At 48.7% G+C, this 27,513-nt stretch overlaps 1 protein-coding gene across 1 annotated transcript in view; it reads right to left on the minus strand.

The window, feature by feature from the left end:
• The window catches only part of LOC141974889 (antigen WC1.1-like), a 65,785-nt gene extending 50,949 nt beyond the window's left edge, over nt 1-14,836 (minus strand). Inside the window, exons 1-2 of the mRNA XM_074934928.1 lie at nt 14,747-14,836; nt 11,207-11,521 (exon numbers count right to left, since the gene is read on the minus strand). Coding sequence (XP_074791029.1) covers nt 11,207-11,521; nt 14,747-14,807 — 376 coding nt within the window. The 5' untranslated portion in view covers nt 14,808-14,836. The remainder of the gene's footprint in view (nt 1-11,206; nt 11,522-14,746) is intronic.
• Between the last annotated feature and the right edge of the window lie 12,677 nt (nt 14,837-27,513).

The following is a 27,513-nucleotide window of genomic DNA, read 5'->3' on the forward strand; positions in this document are numbered from 1 at the left end:
TATTTGGCATCTTAGGTTGCCGTAACTAATCTCTTGTTGGAGAAGAAGTGGCTCCACTTCACAATCAGTTTGTTCATTGTAAGATTCCTGTGAAATAATTCCTAATGCTAATGCTGCTGACAGTCCTCCAGCTAGTGTTCCATGCTGCATTGCTCCATACCTGCATCAACCTGCTTTGTGCCTGTTTGTGCTCCACAGCTCTGGGGTCATCTTGACCAGATGTACCCTCTCTGGTTAAATGCTGGCAGGCAGCCAGGAGCGCCTCTTTTCGTTACTAGGTGAGTTCACATTCCCATAGCAACCAGGGCCCCCTGCTTCCACACGGACCCATGTAGAGGCCCAGGACTTGATTGGCCAGTCTGGACACAAGCATGTCCAGTTCCCTCTGGATAAGAGTCACCAGAATGCAGACATCTACAGGGCACTGTCAGAGAAAATGAAAGTGAGGTGGCGCTGCATCTCGTACCGAGTCAGCGAAGGTGCTCCAGCGGGTTAATAACTGCACCCGCATCTCTGCAAGCTGTCCTGAGTACAGCTGAATGAATAACTGAAATTTCTCCCCTTCCCACCCAACACTTGTTCCTTTTTTAATGTCTTTTCAAAATCATATTTCAAATCTTTCATTAGACCAGAAAGAATATTTTTTGTTTTGTTTCTGCAAGAAAAAAACCACCATTCAGTTTGGGCTATAAATGAATCAGTTCTTCTTTCAGATTTTTTGGTTTGGCCACTAAACTGAAAAATCAATGATTTACTCAGCTGTAGTCAGTAAAGCCTGTAGAAGGGCACATGCACTCACTAACCTGCTCCTACCACTCCTCTACCCACCCTAGAAAAGAAAAGAGTCATCCATCCAGCCCCCAACTGCTCAAAACCATACAAATTTTAAAAAACTCCCCTACACAAAGCCTGTCCCCTCCTCCCACACATATGTGTGCACCACTCAAATAAAGTACAAAAGGTCTGTAGAATGGGAAATAAATGGGGAAATATCTTACCATCTCAAAGGAAACCATGGAGTTGGAAGAGAAGATGGGAATAGCATTCCAACCTTATGGGAACAAGCATATTTTATCATTGTTGGCATGGAGACTATGAGGAATGGGACCATAAATGACTGTGCTTTTTCTTATTTCCCTGTGCACGTGTAACTGTGTGAAGAGGGGAGTTGTAGTGTGCAGAGAAGCTGTCAAATCTCAGGAAACCATAAGAAAAAGCTGTAGATTATCTGTTCCATGGAGCATACAGTTAATCCCAATAGAGGGCCTTGAAAGCAGCTGGAAAGGTTTCCTGGAGCGTGCACAAAAGATCAGAATGGAGCATACAGCCCTTGGGAGGGACACGATGCAGACAATGCAAAGGCAAACAACCATGATAAAGCACCTTTTGCTGCAAAAGCCAAGCACTGAGCCCCAACACTCCAATGTCCTGCAAACTGTGGAGAATGCACCATACTGGGAGCACAGTTCCAAACAACCTTAGCACAGTTCCTTCTCACTGCATTCAACCCACCAGGAGATGGAGCAAGAAATGCAATGTTTCTGATGCATCACTGTCAGGGGTGAATACTCCTTGGTGGGGCTCTCCCTCAATACCCAAGGTTTGCAGTTTGCATCACATTCCTGTGGCCTGGTCTACTCCTAAAACTTAGGTCACCCTAGCTACATGGGTCATGGCTGTGAAAAATTCACGCCCCTAAGAGAGACAGTTCCTTTTTTGATAAACTCAATAAATTCATTTCCATAGAATGATAGAAGTGTAGGACTGGAATGGACCTTGATAGGTCATCTAATCCAGTCCCCTGCACCAAGGCAGGACTAAACCTATGTCTTTATTGGCATTTTTTGTCAGTGAAACTTCTGTCAGACAGGGGTGTAGAAAAAAAAACCCCCACCCCCCCGACTGACAAAAGTTTCACCGACAAAAGCGCCGGTACGGACAGAGCTGTGTTGGCGAGAGACGCTCTCCCACTGATACAGCTACTGCTGCTCATTAGGGCTCATTTAATTATGCCGGCAGGAGAGACCTCTCCCATCAGCATAGAGCGGCTATACAGGATACCTTACGGCTGTGCCGCTGTAAAGTCTGCAGTGTAGACCTAGCATAAGTATTATCTAGACCACCCCTGACAGATGTTTGTCTGACCCTTTCTTAAAAACGTCCAATGACAGAGATTCCACAACCTCCGTAGGCAATTGGCTCCGCTGCTTAACAAGTCTGATGGTTAGGAAGCTTTCCCCAATGTCTAATCTAAATCTTTCTTGCTGCAATTTAATCCTTTTACTTCTAGTCCTGTCCTCAGTGGTTAAGGAGAACAATTTAGTGCCCTCCTATTTATAGCAGCCTTTTATGTACTCGAAGAATCATAGGATGTCCCCCCATTGGTCTTCTCTTCTCCAGACTAAACCAACCCATTTTTTCCCATCTTTCCTCATAGTTGATGTTTTCTAGACCTTTAATCATTTGTGCTGCTCTCCTCTGTTGGCTACCATTTTATCTGAAAAACTTAATCAGGTCGAGCTCAGCCCATAAATGGCATAATACCTCCCACCCCATGTTATTAATTCAGAATGTAATCAAACCAAAACTCGCTTGCTTGCTCACAGAGTGTTCATTAGCCACAACTTCCTGTGGCATCCTACCAGAAGCACAAGGCACCCCCACTCTCTTCCCTTAACCACTTGGACCATTTTGCAGGGGACCCCTCTCTGGCTGCCCATAATTTTGAGAAGATTTATCTAGTTCCTACCCCTTCCATCCTCCAGGATTTCAACCTGGGTCTCACAGATGTTGTGTAAAATCCAACACGCACTTATCACACCAGGCACATTAGTAGTAGTATCATAGCACCTGGGAGTCCTACTCATGGTCCAGGACTCCATTGTGCTGGGTGCTGTACAAACACAGAAGAGAAAGCCAGTCTCTGCCCCAAAGAACTTACAATCTAGGTAGAAGACAAAAAACAGAGGGATACTGACAGGGGACTACATGGTCAGCATGACAGATTGTGCTCTCAGCAGACTAACAATTGTCAAGTTTTCACCTGGGTCAGATTGCAACTGTTGTCTTGTGTTTGCCTAGTGATGGATGGCAAAGATGGTTTCTGTTCTTGCATATATCTTCCAAAGTTCAATGATCTTGTTTCAAGAGGCAGGATGACCTTACGCTGTTCTTCCTTTTCTCTGGACTTCCCATCCCCCTCCTGATTTCTATGCAAATAGAGCTTCTCTTGTTTTGGGGGACCCTTTGCTTAATTTCAGTGGGGACAGGTACATAGTTGCCTTCCCTCCTGCCTGGGAGAAACCCTATATTTGGACACACACTTTAAACCACAATATCAATGAGAAGCCGTAATTCTTAATATAGTTATAATACATAGGTTCCATGATGATATTATGTGTGGCATAGGCTTTCACGGAAGATCTTACTCAATACACTTTCATAATATAGTAATATTGTACATAATATTGTATACAATCAGTTGATTCAATTGCTTATTGCTTGAGGTTCAGTTCCCCTGTTTTTATAGCCCAGTAAACAGTAGTAGAAGTTACACTGTACTCTTTAAGTAAAACTCAGACCAAGCTTCTCTCGCCCCCTGCGTGTAGATGACATGATGTCTCCTCCCCAACTTGGAGCTTGATAGTTTTGTTTTCCTAATATGCAAATAGACCTTTTTCATCTCTACCTGATGACCAGGCTAGTCGGAGAAGCAAACACATTCCTTTCGCAGACCTATTTGCCAACTCCCTGTGATATGCCTGGTTTAAACACACTTTAGTCATTATTCCAGCCTGTACTCATAACCCCCTTGAACACACTTCGTACATACAATGTGTAAGAATATCAATGATCAGTGACTTATTAGTTTTCCAGTATTGTACATGCCACCTCTCAGACACAGATTATGACCTCAGTGAATTGGGGGACACTGAACTGGCCAGGCCAGCTGAAACTCATTACCTGATACCAGTGAGGCCCTTGCCTCCTGGCATTGGGACGCTATGAGTGTCACACCCACCCAGCCTCTCCACCTCCACACTGATCCTCACCACAGCCTCCATCCCTCTGATGTCACCAGTCCAAGCTACAGCCAGGCCAGTAATTGTTGTCTTGGTTCAGACAGCAAACCAAAAAAATCAGAAAAAAATATTTGATTCAGCCTTGAAACTGTTGGGAACTTGTCAGAAAATCAGAAGAGCCCATTGTGGGTCATACAGAAATTGTGTGTGCTCTCCATTATAACCTTTAGTCCAGTGATTAGGGCACTTGTCTGGGATATGGGAGACACTGGTTTGAAACCCTACTCAGGAGCAGGGGCTTGAATTCAGGTATTCTATCCCTGATCCACAGGTGAGCGTGGTAATCACCAGGCCGTGAACTATTCCAGGCTGGAATGCTCTCAATGTCTCCTGTTGAAACTGTTCCACTTTAAATCTTCCTCCTCTAAAATTTAGGAAATGATTAGTGAAGGTACAGGTCACCATTAGGTGGGTGCAGGGGGAGGCAGTTTGGATGGGGGTGGACTAGATTGGCCTGGAGCCTCACTGGGGAAGGAGTCCCAGGTGGGGTGGGTCAGGGGAATGGCGGGGCCCAGCTCAGTGTGCAGCTCAGGTGCCATAACCAAGGTAGGGTGCAGCCCTCCAGTGATCTGCTGCTGTGATATGTTTATGCAGAAGCACAGGGCTGGAGACAGCAAGGCTTGTTGAGTGCCAACTAATGGCTTACTGGGATAGGAAGGGAAGGGGGAGCTAGAAATGTTGAGGAGGGTTAATTTTACAGAAACTGGTCGGACAGGGGGTGGAGAAGGAGAGAAAAATATCAGTCTCCTCTTACACACTTAAAATTACTGTAACAACCATGTAATACAAGACTGTCAAGATTTTGGGACAGATGGATGGAATTTTTCTGACTGACCCCCTTAGCAAATACCCATTATAAACGTTTCAAAGCACAACTATCATTCCCATTCCATTGTGACAAAAGGTACAAAAACAGGTAGGAGCTCTGAGGAATCACCAAGCAACCATATGGCCTAGTATAGAGACCCCTGGACTGCGACTATTCCTAGCTCTGCCTCTGGACTTCTAAGTGTCCTTGAGGAAATCACTTCACTTCTCGGTGTTTCAGTTTCCCCAGCTGTATAATGGGGATACTGAGGTAAAGCTTTTTGTGATCTGCTGATGAAAAGGGCTATATAAAAGTTAGGTCTTTTTACAATTACCTAGTTACCGTTTCTATCAACTGCAAACATAGGTGAGAACTACAACCGTCTAAATGACTACTAACTCTGACAACAAACACTTCTCTTTTTGTTCCAAAAAACTAGGAAATTCACTGATAGAAACCTTCATTTGTGCAGGGGTAAGGTTGCCCAGAGGTATCTTGTGCTCTTCCAGAATGCTGAGTTCAGGAAACTCAAACCTCTGAAAACACAAAGTTAAGGTGCACACCCATGCAACATTAACTCTGCCCTCTTTGAGCTGTGATCCAACACAGCCATAGCACAAACATGCACACTTTGCCTTTGAAAATATCACTCAGAGAATAGGGCACATGACAAGAGTAGCACTGAGTCAAATGCCTTCTCTCTGTTAAGATAGAACTTGTTTTTAGGTGAACTGTACTGAACAGCCTATACTCACAACCCTACATCTGTCTGACACTCATATACTCAGTGTATTCCCCAGAAAGAACCACACACCTGCTAAATTTGACAATCCCTTTACAGCCTTGTCACCTAGTCATGCTTCTCCCCCAACTTCAAAGAATGCACTGCCACACCCAGTCTTTTGCAAGAAGGTTTATTTTCTTAAGAGAAGTTAGCAAATCAACAGAAAAAAAACAAACTTTTTTCTCATTCCTTGGTCTCAGGGACACCCCCATCCAGGGGTCTCTGGCACTGCTGCTCCTGGCAGTTTCCCAGTTTCTGTCAGCTCTGCTCCCTTCTTGGCCCCTAGCTGCTTCCCTAAGCCCCTGTCCCCTTGTTGCAGGGATACACCACAGGAGCTAACTCCACTCTGGTATGCCTTCCCCTGCCCAGGACGCAGCCTGTCTCTGTCCATCTTCCCAAACTGCCCACGAGCAGCCCTTTACAGCCCCAGGTGTAGCCCAACCCTCTTTAATTTGCTGGATTGGACTCACCTACTCTGCTCCAGGGTTGCTGACTTAGCCTACCCACAGGGACCAGCTACCCTGTGAAAATCCTTTTACAACCCATTCACCCTTATGTAGCACCCCTTATCCATCCAATTACCTTCTTTAGCATCAATCTCCTCACAGGATTTGATGGACAGGCCTGGGTTCTTTTGAATCTCGTCTCCAGCTCAGCAGGATGCAACTTCCTTATTTTCTTCCCATATGAATTTATTTGGCAGTGCCTCCACTCTCTTCGCTCCTTCCTAGCAGGGTCCCAGGGCAGTTGGAAGGAAAATTCTAACCAGAGGGTAACCCCCACTTACTTGCCAGATAGTTAGAGGCTCTCAAGAAATAAAGCAGATACATATAGTATATTCAACACAGTAGTTATACTAAACAGGAAGTAAATATAGCACAACACGGTAAAACACTGCTCTCAGGGTCACTGGTGCCCATGCTGATAGTACCCATTAGTTTCCCAAGAATCTAAACTCCTCAGTCACTGCACAGGGGCTGATGATCGCTGCTCTCAGGCATCCTCTTCATGCAGGAGTCAGGCTGCTTCTGCTCCCGGGATTTCCCCTCATCACAAAGGGGTGCAGGGCTCAAGGTGTACATTGCAATAACACTACTAAAAATCCTAACTTGAGTCTCCTACCCTAGTGCTCGGACAAACTCGCAGCGTGGACTCTCAGTCAGAGCAAAGTTTGCCAGGTGGTGGTGGATTTTCCCTAGGTAGCTGAAGCACTAATTCAGCCTGGCTTGGTGGGGAATATTCCCAACAAAACTCTTTAACCAGGGAGTGACCTTGAAGAGGGAAAGGCCCAAGCTGAGGGATGTTGCTGCCCAGGGGCCAGTTCTCAGGGGGACCCTGCATGAAGACCTGGGCCTCACCACACAGCCAGTCCTGACCTTTCCATAGCTGTCTCCAGACTGCTCCAAATTGGCTTCTCCTCTCCCCAGTGCTGGGCATCTCACTTCCTGTTGGTCAGACTCACTCCTGTTCCCAGGCTTTCTCTTGTCAGTCACTTGACTCTGCCCCCTTCCTTTCTCTCAGACATGGCCCCTCCTCTGAGCAGGGAGCTGGTGGCCACCCAGACACAACTGCTATCCTCCCTGACCTGACACAGCACCTATCACTCTAAATAGTGTCTCTCCGCTCTCCCTCTTGGTTGCCTTACACACACTGAGTCTGCCCCCTGACTCCCAGAAACAGTGCCTCTCCCTGAGGTAGTAGCATACAGAGTCCCATGAACCTAAGTAAACCCATCATTAAAAACACAGACTGCCTTCATCTCCCACCAGGTGCATTAATGAGGATTTTTGTTAGTGAATTTTAATTTAATTCCACAGTCACTGACATGCAAAGCTGTCTGTCCACAGGCAGTAAGGAGAGTCTGGCCTTCATTGCAATGAATGAACAACAGCCTCTGATCTCTGAGAGCACCAGTGACAATAAATAGTGTGAGAAATGTTCAACTCTAGCAGTGACTGCAGGGCTATGTGCACACAGAGGTCTCTGTCCTCCATAGTGCTTTGTGTAGGAAGCTGCACTGGTGTAAAGTGGGCCTTACACATCACCAGTAGTCAACTGCACCCACTTGCCACCTCTAAGCTGATTGTTGCCGGTGAAAACTAGGTGTAGTTGAAGCTAGACCAGCTGGCTCTGTGAGACGAGAGGCATGCTCCAAAAGGGAGCTGTTAGCAAAATCCATACTGTGCTTATTTCCAGATGAGAGCCTGGATGTAAATGGATGGTGTAAACTGAAGAAGCCACGAGGCTGCTCTAAAGAGAAGTGCAAAGCTGGTGGACAGGGATCCTATTCAATAACAATATCTAACAATGCCATGCTGTGTGTTGGCCTCTCTGCTCGCCTCCTGTACTCCTGGTGTGTACAGGGTTGCTGCCTTGTGTGTAGATGAAGGGAATTGTGATGCATTTCCCTTGGTGCAATACAGAAAATTGGCCAGATAGGTTTTGTGTGGGTGCAGGGTGTGAAAGCCACGGAGGGGCTGTGCAGACAGGAGAAGTGGGAGAGAGGGAAAGTAGCAGAGCACCTGAGCTGATTAGTGACTGGTAAAGTGGGGTCTACCAACATCCAGCCAGTGTTTGTCAGGGATGGGGAGGGTCATTGTGCAGGCTAGTACATGTGAGCATTGCCCTAGCACAGACTCAGGGTAACTTTACAGCAGTTGTGTCTAGGCAGCAGAGCTCTAAATCTACCAAGGGCCAAATGTGGTGCCAATGTGTGATAAAGACCCAAAATGAAGGACACACACTGAGCATTCATGCAGGGAACTTAAAATGCCAAGGAATCTTTTCCTTTAGTGTCAATGTCTCTTTCTGTAACCTCAGGTAAATAATTGTCAATAATAACTCCTGAGGTAAATAATTGTCAATAATAACTGTGAGGGGACACTCAGTTCATGTGTCTCATTGGTCGCTTCCGTACCAAGATGAGTTACAGGAGGTACACTGGAGCAGGATGGATAGAATGAGGGTTTCTCAGAGAAGTCGGTTTCCATTTCACGTTTACTCAACATTTACAAGGTAAATGCTGGTGCCTAATTCCCTGATAGCCAGTCGAGTTCCTTTGTACCCTCTGGATCCTCCCCAAATCCTCCTAGCAGCAGCAATAGGCCCAGAAGTTCAGGGTTTACAAGCCCAGAGCTGCGGCTGCAGAGACAAGAACAGGCCCAGCAGGGAATGGGGGTGTGGCTGCCAGACTCCCACTTTTGGCTTCTCCCATTATGCAAAGGCTCTCCTCTCTACACTTGTACATTTCTGGTATAGAAACAGCGGAAATTAGGATGCTGCAGCTCAGGCAGTTACACCTCAGCTGAGACACTGCAGCTGCAGAGCTCACTGCACACGGGAAACCCAGAATGAAACCCAGAGAGAGACCCTTCACCTTGACCCTGGAAGATCCATGCACCTGTGCTGAACCTGGCACAGAGACTGAGAGGGGAGCCAGTGCATCTCCATGTGCTGAGGGTTACTCCACTTTAGGGCCTGTTGAGGAGGCCCCCACTGTGCCCGGCGTATTTCTGAGGGAAGGTGGGTGGGGGAGGCTTATGGTGACTGTGGTCCCTGTGTTCTGACACAGGGCCAAGAGGGCACAGGGGAGGGGTGACCTCCCCCACAGTTTCTGGGGATACTGTCACTGAGGATGGTGAAAAGAAAAGGAGGACTTGTGGCACCTTAGAGACTAACAAATTTATTTGAGCATAAGCTTTCGTGAGCTACAGCTCACTTCATCGGATGCCTTCAGTGGAATTCAGGGTGGTAAGTGAGTGGCAGTGTGTGAGGGGAGACACACAAAGCACTGACCCCAGTGATCAGACGTGACTTAACCAATGGTGGTGATCAGGGATTTGCAGAGAGATGCAAACTGAGCTAATCAGAAGAAAGAGGTGTTGTCACTGTTCAGCCAGCTGCAGCGACCAATGTTCCTACACTGAGGGCAAGTCTACAGTACAAAATGTAGTTGACCTAAGTTATGTGAATATATAGCCGCCACAGTAACTAAATCGCTTTTGTGTGTCCACACTACACTCCTTGTGTTGGTGGTGCGCATCCTCACCAGGAGTGCTTGCACCCATGAGCGGCGTTTGAGCCGCCTGTTCAGGGAGCCTAGCCCCCGGCCCTGCCCCTTCTGCCTGAGGCCCCACCCCTCCTCCATCCCTTCTGTGCCCCCCTCCTCTGCAGGAACCTCGAGCCCCTGACCGTGGTTGCTGCCCCCCCCCCCCCGCTTCAGCCCCGGGCCGCCCTGACCAACCCTCCCAAGCACCCCCAGCCCCAGAGCACCGGGGGCCCCAACTGGCCGGAGTCCTGAGCCCCAGGCCAGCACGTGCTAGCCCCAGCCCCCTCGGGGAAGAGGAACAACCTCCCTGGGCTGAGGACATTGGGAAGCAGCAGGAAGCAGGTCAGGGTGGAGCGTGGGTGGGGCCATGCCTGGCTGTTTGGGGAGGTTCAGCCTCCCCTGGCCTGCCATACCCCCTGCCCATGCTTGCATCAGTTTAACTATCAGTGTGGAGCATTGTGGGATGGATTCAGAAAGGCAGCAATGGTCAATATAAGCAATGCAGTGTCCACACTGACAGTGCTTAGACCTAGCTGCATAGACCTAGCTACATCGACCTAAGTGCTACACCTTTCATGGAGGTGGAGTTGTTATGTCGGGGTAATGGGCAAGTTACATTGGCAGGAGCTACATTTTAGTGTAGACGCTTATGGAATTAGGTCAACGTAAGCTGCCTTACGTCAACCTAACTCTGTAGTATAGACCAGGGCTTAGTATTACGTGTGTCAGGGCTGTTTTTAACAGTCACTCTCTTTAGACCTGTGTGCAAACACAGTCATTTTAACAGCACAAGCTTTGATGAAGCCAGGTTATATATACACATTTATTTCCCAAGTGCAGAAGGATCCAGATGCTGTCTCCATGACATTATCCTGGGGGTAATTCTAGCTCACCCTGCATGGGAAGGCAGCTAGGTGGGCTGTGGAACAAAGAGCTACACGTCATGTGGGAGTTTCCTGCCTGACCCTGGGGGGATTCGGGGAAGGAGGGAGCTGTGTGGAGCAGTGGAGTCAGTTTTTGCCCCCTGCACCTACCCCCAGCTGGTTTGGCTCCTCCCACTTGCCATGGTCAGGCTCAGGGCTCCTCTCCTTCTGCCTCAGGGAACTCTGGGGAAAACTCCACAGCACTCGCCCCACCAGCTCCCATCCCAGCTCCCGCAGCCATAGGCAGGGTCACAACTGCTGCTCCCCTGGGGAGACACTGGGCTTCCATACACAGGCACCTACCAGCACAGACCTGCTAATGGGGCTTCGCTCCACCCCACCCTTACTCCATGACAGCTGCCTGACCTGCCTAGAGGATGGCACAGCCTGCTCATCCCCAGTCTACCCAGGGGAACTCAGGGAGAGACTGGTCAGCTCCACACAGACCTCAGTGCAGGGCACCCTCCAGCTCTGAGTCTCCAGGAATGTCACACACTTTGGGTTCAGTCCCTTCTCCCTCATAGGGAGTTTCCTACAGGGGCAGGTTGGCAGAGTTCTTACCTGAGCAGATCACTCCGGAATCAAAAGAATGATAGCACTGGAATGCACCCCATCCTTCATGATTGCAGTCCCAGAGAGCTGACTCGTCACCAACACAATCAGCTAGAATCAGCCAAGTTGGTCCAGATCCTTCTCCAAAATGAGCATTACCAAGGGCACTGACAGCAGGTCCACATCCCAGCTGCTTACAAACCACCTCAGCATCTTCCATGTCCCAGGCATTATCACACACTGTCCCCCACCGATCCTGGTGTTTAACCTCCACTCTCCCGGCACAGGGGCTGCTTCCATTCACCAGCCTCAGCTCATCAGCACCTTCAAAGAGACACAGAGCAGAGTTGCAGACAGCACAGAGCCTATCCCCTCTGGCTTGGAGAGTATCACACAAGGGTCCTGGGCTTTACTCCCTGATATCCCAGTCAGGCTTGTCACTGGGGAGGCAGCATGAGGTATCTCCTCCCCTCTGAGCTCTCTGGGCTGGTGAATGCTGAGCACCGTCACTGCTGTGTGATTCACCACCCTCCCTCACCACCCAATCTCCTCATTCCTTCGACCCTTCTCCCCCACCATGCACTTGAAAACATGTTCCCCCACCCAACCTCTCCCTGGCACCAGCTCCTCCAAACATCTCCAGCAACCTCTCCTGCCTGGAAAGGAGTGTGGTGTATTGAAAACTGTTAAAATGACAACCTGCTGCCACTTTAAGAGGAAGGGACTTTCTGGTCCTGTTTGCAGGGTAGGGATGGAGCGCTTTGTAAGGAAGTGGCAATCTGGGCCTAAATCTAGGTAGGGTAAGTTGTGCCTCTCTGCCTTGTGCAGCACCCTGCTTTGTCTCTCTCTGTTTTGGGGTTCTTGTGTGTGAGGGTTCTACATTCTAAGGTATAAAGTCGTGTTACATTGCAAACTTCCAGAAAGAGTATTTCATATATTTATCTAACTTCTCTGTGTTTCTGCTGTGAACATAACATGGAGAGCCAGACATATCCCACTATCCTGCTCTCCCTCCCCTCACACTTGCTGCTGCTCTGCCCATTCAGTGCCACCCCCCACACACACACATACAGCCCACCTGCCACTCAATGCTACTTGCCTTCCTCCTCTGTCTGAGTCACTGTTCCTCCCAGACCCCTCCCATTCTACCTGCTTCAAATTTTTAAATGTTTTCTCAGAAGGATTAGAGAAAATGTTTATCCCCATCTGCATTTACCTGCTGGTTACAAAGTGTAAGTGCAGATTCATCTGTGTTGACTATTTTATACCCAGTTTTTATAAAACACATTCCCTCTCCAGTAACAGGGGCTGTAACTCCATCCTGGGGGCCAGGGAACATCAGAATAGAAAACAGGGAACATCAGAGTAGAGAGCTTCCGCTATCTGCAATTTCAGCTATATATTGATGGGGAGCTGGGGGGCGGGGGGCACTGTTCCATACAATCTCATGGTGAAAACAAACCTCTTCCCGAGAGCACAGTGACTATTATGGGAAGTCCAGGAGCTCTGGACCTACCTCCACATCCCTCTTGTTCAGTGGTTCTCAGATTTGTGTACTGGTGACCCCTTGTTGAAGGGATTCATTCTCCAACACTGAGTCAGATTAAGAAACTTGGTGTCTCTTCTGACCCTTCCCTGCTCTGTAGGAACCCTTGTGTTCAGCTTGGAACAAAAGAGTTGACTTTGATTATTTTAATTTATTTAAAGGTTTTTTCTGTCTGGTGAATTTTATCTCCACGTTCTCTCTCCATCCTCAATCACACAGGTAGGTATTGTTCCCATTTTACAGAAAGGGAACCTGAGGCAGTGAGAAATGAAATGAGATGCCCCAGGGTCACACACTCAATCTGTGGCAGAGACAAGAACAGACCCTAATCGCCGGATTCCCAGTGCAGGGTTTTCACCATAGAACCATCTGTAAGTTACACAGGGGGCACAGGCTGTGCACTCATGTATTCCATGGTGTCCTCGCCACAGCAGTGACTGGGGGTTTATTGTTATGATTAACTCCAAGTGCCGTTCCCAGAAGGGCATATCCGTTGTAGCATGTTTGCTCTCTGGTTTCAGCAGCCACCATCATGTTACACCTGCCTCTTGCTCTTTGTGGCCCAAACCAGTAAAGGCTGTTAGTCACGGGGCAACAATTTCACAAAACCATTTCTCTTCTGCTGCAATTTTTTTTTTCTGTTTTTCTAAAGTTTTAACAATCAAAGATGAAACCATTAACCTGCTGAAGTGTCGGTTTCACCACTGTGAGACATTTAGGTGGAACCAGAATCCAGCCCTTTCGTAGGTGTCCATTTGTAGATTTGTAAAGTGCCCCGTTATTGAGGAAGGGTGGCAGGGAGTTCAGCAGCCATTCTAAGCTGCATTTAAATCCAGCTAATAAACATTCTCATGGACTGTTGGTTTATGAGCTTTTAACTGGACACAAGCGTGAAGGGGACATTCCTGTTCCACATGGAGTCAAATTTAAAGACAAGAAAAGGAAGGCTGAAACCAGCCTCTATTATTACTCTGACCAGACTCTTGACCAGTGGAGTCCACGGCTGCCTTCTCTCCCTGCAGGGTACGAGTTCCACCCATTGTAGGTAATGGGAATCACTCCACACTGCAGGGAGAATAGGGCCCCATGGTTTCACATGGTGCGTGCCATGGAGATTTGGTTACCCAGAATCCCAGTGGAATTCTCTGCATTTTCATTCTGGTAAAGGTCAGTTTTATCATGAGATCAAACTCCAGCTACTTCTGTGTAACTTTCTTGGGAAGTTCAGGTACAAACCCCCACTTCAGAAAATGTCCTTTCTCCGGAATCCTCAGCACCTACCCTCCAAGGCACAGAGACGTTGCAGAGCTATCTGTGATCTCTACATACCAGCTGTGGTACCACAGTTTGTCTCTAGCTAAATATTTGAGGTTTCTAAAATCTGACTTTCATCTTTAGCTTCACCTGTTCACACTGCAGCTACAGAACAGCAGCGTCTCAGACTGCAGCAACTCACAGAAACAGGCTGCTACTGAACAGTTCAGTGTCCTGAGAAGTGCATCATTCAAACCCTGCTGAAGTTGGCCCGGCACGTTTGACGCACACAGGACAGCAGTGTTATTTTAAATGGCATGGAGTGTATATGTGGAATTATTCACAGGTTCCATACACAGGCACAGAGCTGGACGGGCGGTGAGGCTGGAAGTCATAATATAGAAGCCCACTCTGCTTTTCTTCTGATTAGTTATCAGGAATTTCTAAGCACTGAAGCCATTAGTTCACGAAAAGCAACTCTGGGCTCACAGTGCCACAAGACTGGGGTATTTTATAAAGCACACAGACTGTGACAGGGTCAAATCTATGATTATTGGAAATATATAAACCTCCTCTCTCAGAATAACCAATGGGAGATAATCAGAAACACAAATTTACTTTAACCCCAACTGCCTGCTTTCCATTTGCTTCCTTGACTTCTGGAATAAAACACTATTTCTAGTGGATTAAAACTTTCTTCCTACTTCTCCTCTGCCCAGCTCATCCAGTGAAATAAAGCAGGCACTTACCCGTGGTGTCCTGAAGAAAGAGGAGAAGCCAAAGCAGCTGAGTGGAGAGATGTCCCTTCATTGCCAGACGGACCTGCTGTCCCCTCCTGACACTGCACTGGCTGCACCTAAGCACCTGCCAGGGCTCCTCTGTGTCTGACAAGTGACAACAAAGCAGTGGCAGGGAAATATGTAGATTCAGATGCTCGCATCAGCTGCCAGAAGGAACCAATAGAAACAATATTCACCTTTTTAGACATTATCAGAGAGTTTATCTAAATTTTTATGCAGCTAAAACATCCAATACAATTCTACAACTCCAGCTGTTACCATATATGAGTGACGAGTCCGCTTCTGATGTCATCTTTGCTTCAGTCTCAGATCATCATGTAACCGCCCTCCTTGGTGCAGGGCAGAACTCTGTGAAAAATGATTCTGTCTGATTAGTTAAATAACTCTAGAGCCGAGAATGCTGCTAATTTGACAAACTAATTATGAAAACAAATGTGGAAATAAAGAAACCTCTAAAATTGAACCCCTCAGAGCTGTGTGTGTCCAATTGTAGCCAGGCCACTAAAACCACAGAGCTGGGATGTTACCACTGGGGTCAGCTGTATCCAAAGGAGAAGGGACCAACCCCTGCTCCCTTTGTGGAATCCAGACTGCTCAGGGCTTCCTGAATGGCAGTGGTACATTAGTGGTAGGAGTGTGTCATGGAGCTTCCTTTTTCAGATGTGACCATCAGTGGCAGCAGAGTCTCAGAGGGCTTCCTGTTCACCGTGTCAGAGCTTGTTCTTAACACTGACTGACTAGGTTCTGAGTGACCATCTCGCATACCGTAGTGTAGGTAGCAACCCACTCCAGGACTCTCTGCCCAGGCCAGTGCTAGGCCTGCCCTGTGTGGTAACTCTAGGCAGCACAGGCTGCGTTAGTCAGTCTGGGAGCAAGAGAGAATCACAGGGTCCTGGCCATTTCCATCTGTCTGAATACAGAATCTCCACAATAGTCCATGCAGCTGAAACCCGTCTCTTCTCTACAGTGAAGAGCAGCACATTGGCCATAAGACACAAGCTTCCCAGGAGACAGCAGCAAGTTAACCAGGAAAACAACATAGCTGAAGTCCAGTGGAAAGTGGGTGGGAGAGGTCAATCAAAGGTAAAAACCAGCCTGAAGGAGCCGTGTGTAGGTGTGTGTTTGAACAGTCCTAAAAGAGCCATTTAGAATGGAATTTGAAATCAGCCCATCGCAGCAATTGTGGTACCAAACAGAAAGGTGGCCTTGTAGGAAAGAGCTCAAATGCAGACATCTCTGGCACTTTGCCACCCCTACCTCATGAAGGCCAAACTGCCACAGTGTGAGCTCCTTGGCAATGAACAACAAGGTGTTTCCCCAGCCAGAAGCCATCTTGGTGAGTGGTGAGAGCTCTGACTCAGCACAGGAAGTTCTCTCTCATCTGTCCAGAGAGAGGCAAAGACCAGGAACCATGCAGTAGCTACACCAGCTCTGCCTTAAATACCGTCCTTGTCAGCTGCTCACCGTGCAAGGGCCAGTACAGCACAGTGCAGCCACTGACCCTGAATAAACAGAACATAGGTCAGAGAATTCAAGAACTGACTGATAATGGAAGAAGGTGCTGGCAACATTACCGGGAGAGGGGGTGAGCTCTCCTTGCAACAGCTCTGGTTGGTTTTTCTGCCCCAGGAGGTGGATAAGTGGGGCAGACTGCCAATCAAAAGCTCAAATTCACTAGGTGTTTGGAGCTTTTCATGTTATCTGGAGACTGGGCCCCACCTCATCAAAATCCCATCACCAGGAGCAGTTTGCCAGGGCTGGCAGCGCTGTGACAGCTGCTTCAAGGCCGTCCCCTTCAGAACAGGTGTCATAGAATATCAGGGTTGGAAGGGAACTCAGGAGGTCATCTCGTCCAACCCCCTGCTCAAAGCAGGACCAATCCCCAACTAAATCATCCCAGACAGGGCTTTGTCAAGCCTGACCTTAAAAACTTCGAAGGAAGGAGATCCCATCACCTCCCTAGGTAACGCATTCCAGTGTTTCACCACCCTCCTAGTGAAAAAGTTTTTCCTAATATCCAACCTAAACCTCCCCCACTGCAACTTGAGACCATAACTCCTTGTTCTGTCATCAGCTACCACTGAGAACAGCCTAGAGCCATCCTCTTTGGAACCCCCTTTCAGGTAGTTGAAAGCAGCTATCAAATCCCCCCTCATTCTTCTCTTCCGCAGACTAAACAAGCCCAGTTCCCTCAGCCTCTCCTCATAAGTCATGTGTTCCAGTCCCCTAATCATTTTTGTTGCCCCCCACTGGACATTTTCCAATTTTTCCACATCCTTCTTGTAGTGTGGGGCCCAAAACTGGTCACAGTACTCCAGATGAGGCCTCACCAATGTCGAATAGAGGGGAACGATCACGTCCCTCAATCTGCTGGCAATGCCCCTACTTATACATCCCAAAATGCCATTGGCCTTCTTGGCAACAAGGGCACACTGTTGACTCATATCCAGCTTCTCGTCCACTGTAACCCCAGGTCCTTTTCTGCAGAACTGCTACCGAGCCATTCGGTCCCTCGTCTGTAGTGGTGCATGGAATTCTTCCATCCTAAGTGCAGGACTCTGCACTTGTCCTTCTTGAACGTCATCAGATTTCTTTTGGCCCAATCCTCTAATTTGTCAAGGGCCCTCTGTATCCTATCCCTACCCTCCAGCGTATCTACCTCTCCTCCCAGTTTAGTGTCATCTGCAAACTTGCTGAGGGTGCAATCCACACTATCCTCCAGATCATTTATGAAGATATTGAACAAAACCGGCCCCAGGACCGACCCTTGGGGCACTCCACCTGATAACGGCTGCCAACTAGACATGGAACCATTGATCACTACTCATTGAGCCCGACAATCTAGCCAACTTTCTGTCCACCTTGTAGTCCATTCATCCAGCCCATACTTCTTTAACTTGCTGGCAAGAATACTGTGGGAGACCATGTCAAAAGCTTTGCTAAAGTCAAGGAACAACACGTCCACTGCTTTCCCCTCATCCACAGAGCCAGTTATCTCGTCATAGAAGGCAATTAGATTAGTCAGGCATGACTTGCCCTTGGTGAATCCATGCTGACTGTTCCTGATCACTTTCCTCTCCTCTAAGTGCTTCAGAATTGATTCCTTGAGGACCTGCTCCATGGTTTTTTCCAGGGACTGAGGTGAGGCTGACTGGCCTGTAGTTCCCCGGATCCTCCTCCTTCCCTTTTTTAAAGATGGGCACTACATTAGTCTTTTTCCAGTCGGCCGGGACTTCCCCCCATCGCCATGAGTTTTCAAAGATAATGGCCAGTGGCTCTGCAATCACATCCGCCAACTTCTTTAACACTCTCGGATGCAGTGCATCTGGCCCCATGGACTTGTGCTTGTCCAGCTTTTCTAAATAGTCCCGAACCACTTCTTTCTCCATAGAGGGCTGGTCACCTCCTCCCCATGCTGTGCTGCCCAGTGCAGTAGTCTGGGAGCTGACCTTGTTTGTGAAGACAGAGGCAAAAAAAGCATTGAGTACTTTAGCTTTTTCCACATCCTCTGTCACGAGGTTGCCTCCCTCATTCAGTAAGGGGCCCACACTTTCCTTGACTTTCTTCTTGTTGCTAACATACCTGAAGAAACCCTTCTTGTTCCTCTTAACATCTCTTGCTAGCTGCAACTCCAGGTGTGATTTGGCCTTCCTGATTTCACTCCTGCATGCAGATCTCTGCTCAAAGCCTGGTGTCTGGAATGGGGCCAGCAGAGCTCCCTACCCGAGGGAAGCTGGGGCAGAAGCCCGAGGAGTGGGGCAGGCGAGCCTGTGGCTGGGAGATGAGAGGATGGGATGAGAAGTCTGGACATGAGGGGTAGCTGTGGAGACCTCAGAAAGAGCCATGTGGGCTAGTGAGGTCCTGCCCCTCTGTAGCTGGGATGGGCTTGATGAAGCAGGTGGGAGAGCTCTGCTGTGAAGGTGAAGAAGGGGATAAGTTTCAGTGGTGTAACTGCCCCAAGGCAGGGGACCTTACCCTCCCCGTCTTGGGTGTGAGCACTTATGGAACTGAAAGAGGGGAAACTGACGCAGGATGGCCACATTTCCACACCATGGGGGCCTGTGCCATACTGCACCCTGTGGTACTACCGATCTGGGGTTAGAAGTTGGGGGAGAAGTCCTGAAACCTCCTAAATCCCACTTCCAGAAAGCACAGAATATCCATAGGGTCCTGCTACTCGGCTTTCATGTCTTACACTGAGTTTAGAGTATGACTTAAACCAGGAAGTGTATTGGCTTTGCCCCACATGGAGAATGCGTGTGTGTATGTTGGGGGTGGGGGAGTAATAAAAATTTTGCTTCTGTCCCTGTGACTAGGTGCTGTAACCATTTCCTGTTGTTAGAATTTCCTATTTACTCCTTTACAGTGATATATTTTACTACTTGCCTTGATTTGCTCCCCCACAGAAAGAGAAGAACCTTTCCCGAAAGCCCTGTTAGTCTCGGTTTATTTCACAGTATGGAAAACACCAAGGGGATCAGTATGGAGTCCTCATGAGAGACAGGCACAGTGTGGGGTCCGTGCTGTTCTCCCAGCCTGCTCAATCTGAGAGGAAGGCAGGGAAACTCCTCCCATTTGAAGGTGCAGACCACAGAAAGGAGAACTGGACCATCTCCCCAACACTCACAGTGCAGGAGGGCCAGGGAGAAGGAGGCTGAGGGAATGCAGCAGCACCACCTTCATTGTGACCCCTGAGACGTTCCTATGCTTGACTCTTCATTTTTGGTCTCTGCTGCTCATGGGAGAGTAACTGAGGCTGGAGGGGGCAGATCCTCTCCCTGTGTCACCATCACCCTGTAATCCTTCAGTGATTTCACTGCATAAGAAACTCCCATCAGGTGCAGGGCTCAGTACAAGAGCCGAGCTGGAACTTCTGAGTCCATTTCTTATTTGGTAGTTCCAAACTCCTGGCCAGGATTCTGGAGGGTCATGGTCTCCAGGACATTGCAGCAGTCTGGTGGGAGTCAGTTCCAGTTCTCTCTCAATCACGGTGTAGTGTGGGGAGGGGACACATGGTGCCAGTAGCTCTCAGTTTGACTCAGGCCTGGCTATGTTGTGCTCCCCAGCCCAGCTGGGAGGCTGAAGCAGCAGGATCTTTCCTGATGGAATGGAACTATCAGCCTCAGTACAGTACAGGGGAACATGGTCATGATCCTGCCCTCCCCCTCCGGGAACAGGGGCCATGACGAGAGGGCAATGTAGGAAAGCAGCCTCAGTGGCTTCCCGGTGCACACACTCCCGTTGGTGCACTGCTTCTGCTCCTACAGCTGGAACACCCTGACCCGGCTCTGAGTTGAGCATTCAGTATCAGTGTGAGGCAAACCCACAGCCAGACCAAGGCTGCTCACTCAGCTGCACTGACTCACCGCAGGCCATTTGGTGCAGAGCAGGTCCACTGCTCTATCTGGCATTTATCTTTCCCACACTGATCCCTCCACACTTGAGAATAGGGTTGCTCTCAATAGCAGGAAGGCTGACAGTTTGCGGAGGTGTGGGGAGTCTCTCCGGTGCATTTCCCTACAGGAGAGGGCACTGGTGCTCAACCAAATTGATCCTGTCCATGCTCTGGAACAGGCTCAACATCCTGACCCCATCCCGGGCACCCTGGCTGGTCTGCAGAATAAAATATTGGAATTCTTCTGGCCTGGGTTGTGCTGGGTCTCTCCAGGTATCCTGAGCCTCTCCCCAGAGGAGGAAACACAGGGTCTGCTCTTCCTCCGCAGTCAGGTCCATTTCTTCCACCTCCAGGCCCTGCACAGGCTCCTTTCTGCTGCAGGTAGTCCGGCATAGAGTATGTTAGCGCATGCCTTTCTCTGCCCCTCCGAGATCTCCCATGCAATTGACAGCTCTTCTATCTCCACCTAAGGGTTCTCCAGTGAGACCTCTTTGAGCAGCTGGTCTTTTACCAGGACCTCCTCAGGACCTAGAAGCTATTCTTTGTGACCAGGTTCATGGCCGCCGCTACTACAAAATCACTACCTAGGTGTGCAGGTGGCAGAGTCCCCCTCGGTACACCAGAGGCTGGTCCCAGCTGGTGCAACCAGGATTCCCTGGACTATGACCGGATGGATTGGGTGCACCCCTATGGTGCTCAACCAGCGCATGGGGTTCTCCACCGCACACAGTACTCGTTGCGTCCTCCAGGAGGTGAGGGCAGCCCTACCACCCACCACTTGTGTTTTCCTTGAGTGGGTCCTGTCGCAGGCTTCTCCGTGTCTGCCCCTCACCCATGGCCCTTCGGACCTTACCACTGGCCACCTGCCCCACAAGTATCCCAGGCCACCCCCTATGTACCATGTGAGATGGCTGTGAGATATGCAACTAATCTGTCTCCGAACAGCACCCAGAAAACAACTATGCACTCATGCTCCTCACCCTTCATTTCCTTAACCTTGTGTCCAGCCTTGACAACAAGTGGTGGGTGTGATGGGTTCCCCCTGGGATTCCACCTGGAACTGGAGTATCACTGAGCCCTCTGACCCACCAGCCTGGGCACCCTCTCACACTGTACTTCCATGACAAGGTGCAAAGCCTTCCAGCCTTCACTTTCATGAGCATACATACAGGTAGAGACACACTCAGCTACAGTTACATGCAGGCTCTCTGACCAGCCCCTGCATAGGAAGGCTACAGCTAAGGCAACTTCAAGCTCCTCATGCACTCACCCTCTCTGGAGTGTAAACCCAAAATTATGCCTTCTTACCCTGCACTGGGAACTGTACAGGGTAAGCTCATAAAATTCGCCCCCTCCCTCAATGTGGAGAGCAATATGCAACAGCCTTTGCCCCTGAGTTATGATTCCCACACACTTCACGCCAACTCACTGGTTTCGATAATGCAAAAACAAAAACAAAAGATAGATTAAGTGATTATAAGCGATAGCAAACAGATCAAAGCAGATTACCAAGCAAATAAACAAAAAATGCAGACTAAGCTTAATATACTAAATTGATTGGATATGAATAGCAGATTCCCACCCTAAGAGATTATACAATCAGGCTGCAGTTTCTTAATGGGCAAGCTGCACTTGCTTTACAGCTTGGAATCCCAGGTGTTTCATTCACAGGGTAAAAATCCCTTTAGCCTGGGTCAGCACTTCCCACAGTTCAGCCTTTGTTCTTCCGGTGTTACCAGGAATCTTCTTGTGTGGGGAACGAAGAACACCAGATGATGTCACTCCCTGCCTTATGTAGCTTTTGTATATGGCAGGAACCCTTGGTTCCCAAAGCTTGGTTCCCAGACGAGTCTTGGAAAAATAATGACATCCCAAGATGGAGTCAAGAGACTTGTGGTCTCATCACATGTCCTCATAGAGCCATAGCAACCATTACTTACAGGCTGTCTGTGGCGCTCACAGGAAGACTCACCAGGTGGGGGATAAGCTTCTCCTAAGACTTACTGTTTTTTCCTAATGGCCCATCCTATAATCCTTCCCCACCCACTACCTAGACTGAAAGCATCTTGTCCAGTGGCTGTTATTAAGGTGTAACTACATTTGAAATACAGATACATAGTCCATATTCATAACTTTAGATACAAAAATGATCCATGCCTACAAATAGAATAATCATATTAGCAAATCATAACTTTTCCAATGACATCTCACATCACCTGTTTTGCATAAAATACATTATAATTATGTCATAATCATCTCCTAGCAATATCACTGCAAAAAATATGGGGTGCAGTGTCACAGTGGGACCTCCTATCACCCAAGGAGGGTGGGGAACCCTGGTGGGTCAGTCTGTATTTCACCCTGGTCCCACAGCCTGGTGGGTATATTAGTTGGTGGCTCCTTCAAGGAGCCATGAACGCAGGCGTGTACCTGGCATGGTTTACAGCTACCCCCAATACCTGCTTGTTTTCCAGTGAGGGAGACCCTGATGAACATTTATATTGAGTGCACCAGTTCACAGCCCCTCTTCTGGCTCCTCCAGAACCTCCTCTTCTGATTCTGGCTGAACTTTCCCCCACACTTCGTGATTTACGCACCCCATCCTTGGCCCAACAAAGTCATCAGACCTCCTTGTCAATCTCCACCTGGCGCTGGCCAAGGTGGCCATTCACCAGAAAGCTGGACAGAAGGGGGTGCTCTGCTTCTGTGAGGCCTATTTCCAATCATCCCTCAAGACACATCTCAGGGCAGAGTTCCTCTGGGAAGTGGATGCTGTCTGGGGTTCTCTGCTCAGTGTCCCGCCCTGGATCCCTGATTTTATATCTGTGATCCCTGATTTTCATTTGTTGTCCCCTGAAATTATTCGATGTCTGGGTCCAATGAATTCCCCACTTAGGCTGATGGGAGTTGCCTTTAGATGTGGGCAGGCTTACACCCACCCATCCCCAGTGCTTCAGTGATCCAGTCCTCAGGCATGCTGCAGCAGCCTATCCCTGAGCAGGGCATGGGTCAGATGATCCCCTGGCTCAGGTATTTCCCTGACCCTGCCACGGCTGCAAGTTACTCTGTGCAACAGCCCTACCTGGCCAGAAACCTCCTGATGCCTCACCTTGTCACAGACGGGTCCCTAGGCTTCCAGCCTGCCCTTGATCTGATTCCTGTTCCTGTCCCAGCCTTGCCCAAGCGTCCTTCCAGCTCACTCCAGCATTGTCTGCGCCTTACTCTGACCTTTTGCTCCAGCCTTATTACTGACCTGCTCCAGGCCCACTTCTGCCTTCAGACCCTGGGAGTGACTCCAGTCTGGCTTCTGCCCTTGGACTGCATCTGCACTCTGACTCCAACACTGATTTGGCTTGTCTATGGACTCTGACATGGGTTCTGACCCACAGCCTGTCCCCAGACCCTGGTTTCAAAAGCTCTGCCTTTAGCCCGGTGCCAACCCTACATCCAGCTTCGACCACCACTCCAACCAACAGGCCTGACTGCCTGCAACCAGAGTCTGACAATGGACACTAGAGCTCTGGGGGCATTGCAGGCTGTCAAACACCAGTGCCCACCCCAAGCTCTCATTACCAGCTACAGCAATGATCTCACTGGCCTGGAATGGCATAAAAAAGGAAATATCACATGCCTGTGAGCTCTTGGGGCATAAATGTGGGATGCCCACACTAGGGTCTAAATGGAAACTGGGCACTGTGAGTCAGTGTGTCAGTCCAACAGTGCCCCACCTGGCCAAGCAGGGTGTGGCACCGGCTGCCTCAGCTCAGTGGGGCTGTCAGTCTGTTGCTGCTGCTCAGGAATCTGAAAAACCCTCTTGGATCTCAGGTCTGTCAGGGGGTTGGTAGGGGAACCCAGGCCCACCCACCCAGCTCAGGGCCCTCAAGTTAGACCAGCTTGTCCTAGCCGCAGGCTTCAACCACTTGCACCTGATGTCCTTGAGCCTATGCAACAGGATCTTAGGCCACATAGAAATGTGTTTTGACTTTATGAAATGCTTGTAAAGTGATACATGCACTTATAATCGCTGTATCCTATGCAATAAGCAGTTACTCACCTTGTGCAGTAACGATGGTTCTTCGAGATGTGTCCCTTTGCATTCTCCACTGTAGGTGTGTTTGCGTCTCTGCGCTGCTGATCGGAGAACATCAGTAGCAGTGTCCATTGGACCCGCACAAGTGGTGTCTCTCCTCGTGCTGCACCATGAGGCTAGTCAGCACGCGTGGGCTAACTGTCCTCAGTTCCTTCTCCACCGCAGAGTCATTAACAAGAACTCTGAAATAGAGGGGAGGAGGGTGGGTTGTGGAGCACCCACAGGGACTGTGGCAGGGTGCTGCTAGAGAGGCCTTAATCAGCTCCTGCCACTCCAGCCCCAATCAGGGTTATTGGATTGGGGCTGGGTAGATAGCCTGATGCTTGCCTGGTAACCGACCACACCTGCCAGCCTCGTTATCAAGAGCTATAAGGCGGGGGGAAGTGAGAGCAGAAGGGTGGAGACGAGGAGGGGGAAGGTCAGCCTCAGACTGAGGTGGGAGTCTCCTAGTCTGTTGCTGGCCAGGTCTGTGATGGGCCAAGCTGTTGTAAAAAGCCTGTATATAGTTGGAAAGGGGTGGTGGGGACATGATCACAAATAAAGAGCACGGGTGTTGCGCCAGCCTGAAGTGTCCCTGAATTCAGGGCCGTCCTTAGGATTTATGGGGCCCTATGCAGTATTATTAAACTGGTGCCCCTATGCCCAATAGCAGCCTGGGCTTACAGCCCAGGGTGAGGAGGAACGAGGCAGCAAAGGATACAAGCCACCTGGCCCGTCTCATAGCAGCAGAGAGTCACAGTTCCCCACAGAGACCCCCGTACCCTCTCCCTCATGCAGAATGCTGATGCATTTGGCTCTGTGAATATGGTCCCTGCCTAAGGAGACTGCAGTGCGCGCTGGGTGTGCGGGAGCCAACCCGCTCTTACCTGCTGTCATGGGCAGTGAGTGAAGCTGCCACTTGGGGAGGCTAGCTCCCCAGCCCACCTCTTCTGCCTGTGGCCCCACCCATACTCCACCCCTGCTCTGCTTAAGGCCCTGCCCACCCATTCCACCCAGGCCCCACCCTCTCCCTCCTCTCTTCCCTCTCCCTCCCTGCTCACCTCCTTCCAGCCAAATCCCTGAACCCAAATGAAGCAAATGACATTGGAAAAAAAAGCACTCTTCTGCAATTTCTTTTGAAAGAAAATGGAGCATGTTTGCCACTGCATGCCAGAAGGTGAAGCCTGGGCATGCAGAAAGTACCTAATTAAAAGCACTAAATTTGGGAGTAAAAAATGTCTGTCCTGGGTTTTTTGATATACCTTGAAGTTTGTCAGAGATTTATCTGCAAAAACTGTGTAGTAAGGGCAAGTCAGCTGCCCTGCTGAATACAACATTAAATATTATGGAATACATGATGCAGTTCTTCTCTGTTTTACATTTTCTTAATCAGTATTTCTAAGGTGATTTTATCATTTAAATGTACTCCTAAGCCTTCATAAAGTAATCATTCCAGATTGCTACATATTTAACTCATTGAAACAAAGACATTGTTTTAAATTAATCAGTCACAGAAGTTTAGTGTGTTCATAACAATGTTCATTGCTTTTCGAAAAAGGGAACACTAATTTACTTTGTGTGATCTCCATAACCATAGACATGTTTATGAAATGTCACCAACTTTAAAAAATGTGTTTCCAAAGATTTTAGGCATAACAAAGGATTTTATATCTTACTAAGGTACTGATTTTGCTAGAGGGTTCTCTTAAAACTAGTTCATCAAATAGTCCGAAGTAAAGAAAGGGAGACTCAGTTGTCCAGCTATCTGGTAGGAAAGGGGTGTTGTCCCTTTAAAGGCTCTCTTCAACAGGAGGGTGAAGGGAGAAGGGATGGACAGAAAGGACAGGAAGACTTGGGAAGCAGTTTTTTGTACTATAGTCATTAAAATTAAAATTGTGTATTTTAGATAAGGGTGGTCTTTTGAAGGATTTTTATTAAAAACTCTCTGTCTGAAAATCCAAGCATTTAAGCCTAAAGATGAATACTCAGACTGTGCATCTAAAAATCTATGCAAGGATTTTTTTATAGATGTGATTTTCTCATCTTCAGCAACACACTAATAAAATATTTTTAAAGCAACTTTTAAACTAAGGTCCTGTAGACTAACATGTTCTGAGTCAACATTGCAGTAATGCCCAACTGTTTTTGTCAGTAAATTCAGAACCCGACAGTATATACCTGGGGGTTGGCAAATGGCTGTTAAATGGCTTTGTTACCACTTGAATGGCTCTTTAACAGTTTCAATGTTGCGCTAATGGAGGTCTGGCAGGCTGGAAGCCTTTTTCACTTTTAAGTACTAGATCCCCGCAGGAGGAAGACTCACCAAGCTGCAGCAGCTAGCTGTGGGATACTGCAGGAAGGGTCAGAACAGCGATAGGAAGAGGCGGAAGGGTGGACACTAAGATCCAAGGGTGCCCCAAATTTTCGGGTGCCCTACTCAGCTGTGAATGGTGCATAAGCCTAAGGACGGCCCTGCCTGAGTCTCTGAGAAGAGGGAGAGAAGGGCTGAACCAGAGGGGCACGGCGTGTGCCCCATTACATGGACACACATCTCAAAGAGACATTGTTAGTGCACAAGGTGACTAACTTCTTCTTCTTTGAATAGTCTCCCTATGGGTGTTTCACTGTAGGTGACTCCCAAGCAGTACCCATGTGGGGGACTGAAACTTCGGAGTCAGATCAGTTACAGATGATGGTACTGTGAAGCTGAAAATGGCATCGGAGGCAGAGTCTCCAGCGATCGCATAGAGTTCTGCGAAGGTGTGGACTGACACCAATTGTTGCCACTCTGCAGATCTCTAAGATAGGGACATTCTTGAAGAAGGTGAGAGATGAGAAGATAAACCTTGTGGAGTGTGTATGAATAGTATCCAGAGGGGTCCTATTGCAAACTTGGTAGTGAATAGGGGACTGCAAACAGGGGAGTTTGAGAGGGAGTTAGTGGGAGGGAGATGTAATGTCATCGTTATGGTTAGGAAGGGCCTTATTACCAGTGCCAATGCTGCTCCTATCTCCTCCACCTGCACCTGTATCCAGACAGACAACCTAACCATGGGAGCTTCTACCCAGATCCTGGGGTGGATTTGCAGAGACGGTGGCCTGCATTTCCCACTCACAGAAAGCCAGGCTGGAGAGACCATCCAGTGTGAAAGATGCCTGGTGGTGGAATCTCTCAGGAAGCAGGTGGGAGAGCTATAAGAGGAGGTGGCTCGGCTGAGGAGCATCCGAATCCACGAGGATTTCCTTCAGAGT

Source organism: Natator depressus, chromosome 1 (assembly GCF_965152275.1).
Source record: "Natator depressus isolate rNatDep1 chromosome 1, rNatDep2.hap1, whole genome shotgun sequence".
Classification (NCBI taxonomy): Eukaryota; Metazoa; Chordata; order Testudines; family Cheloniidae; genus Natator; species Natator depressus.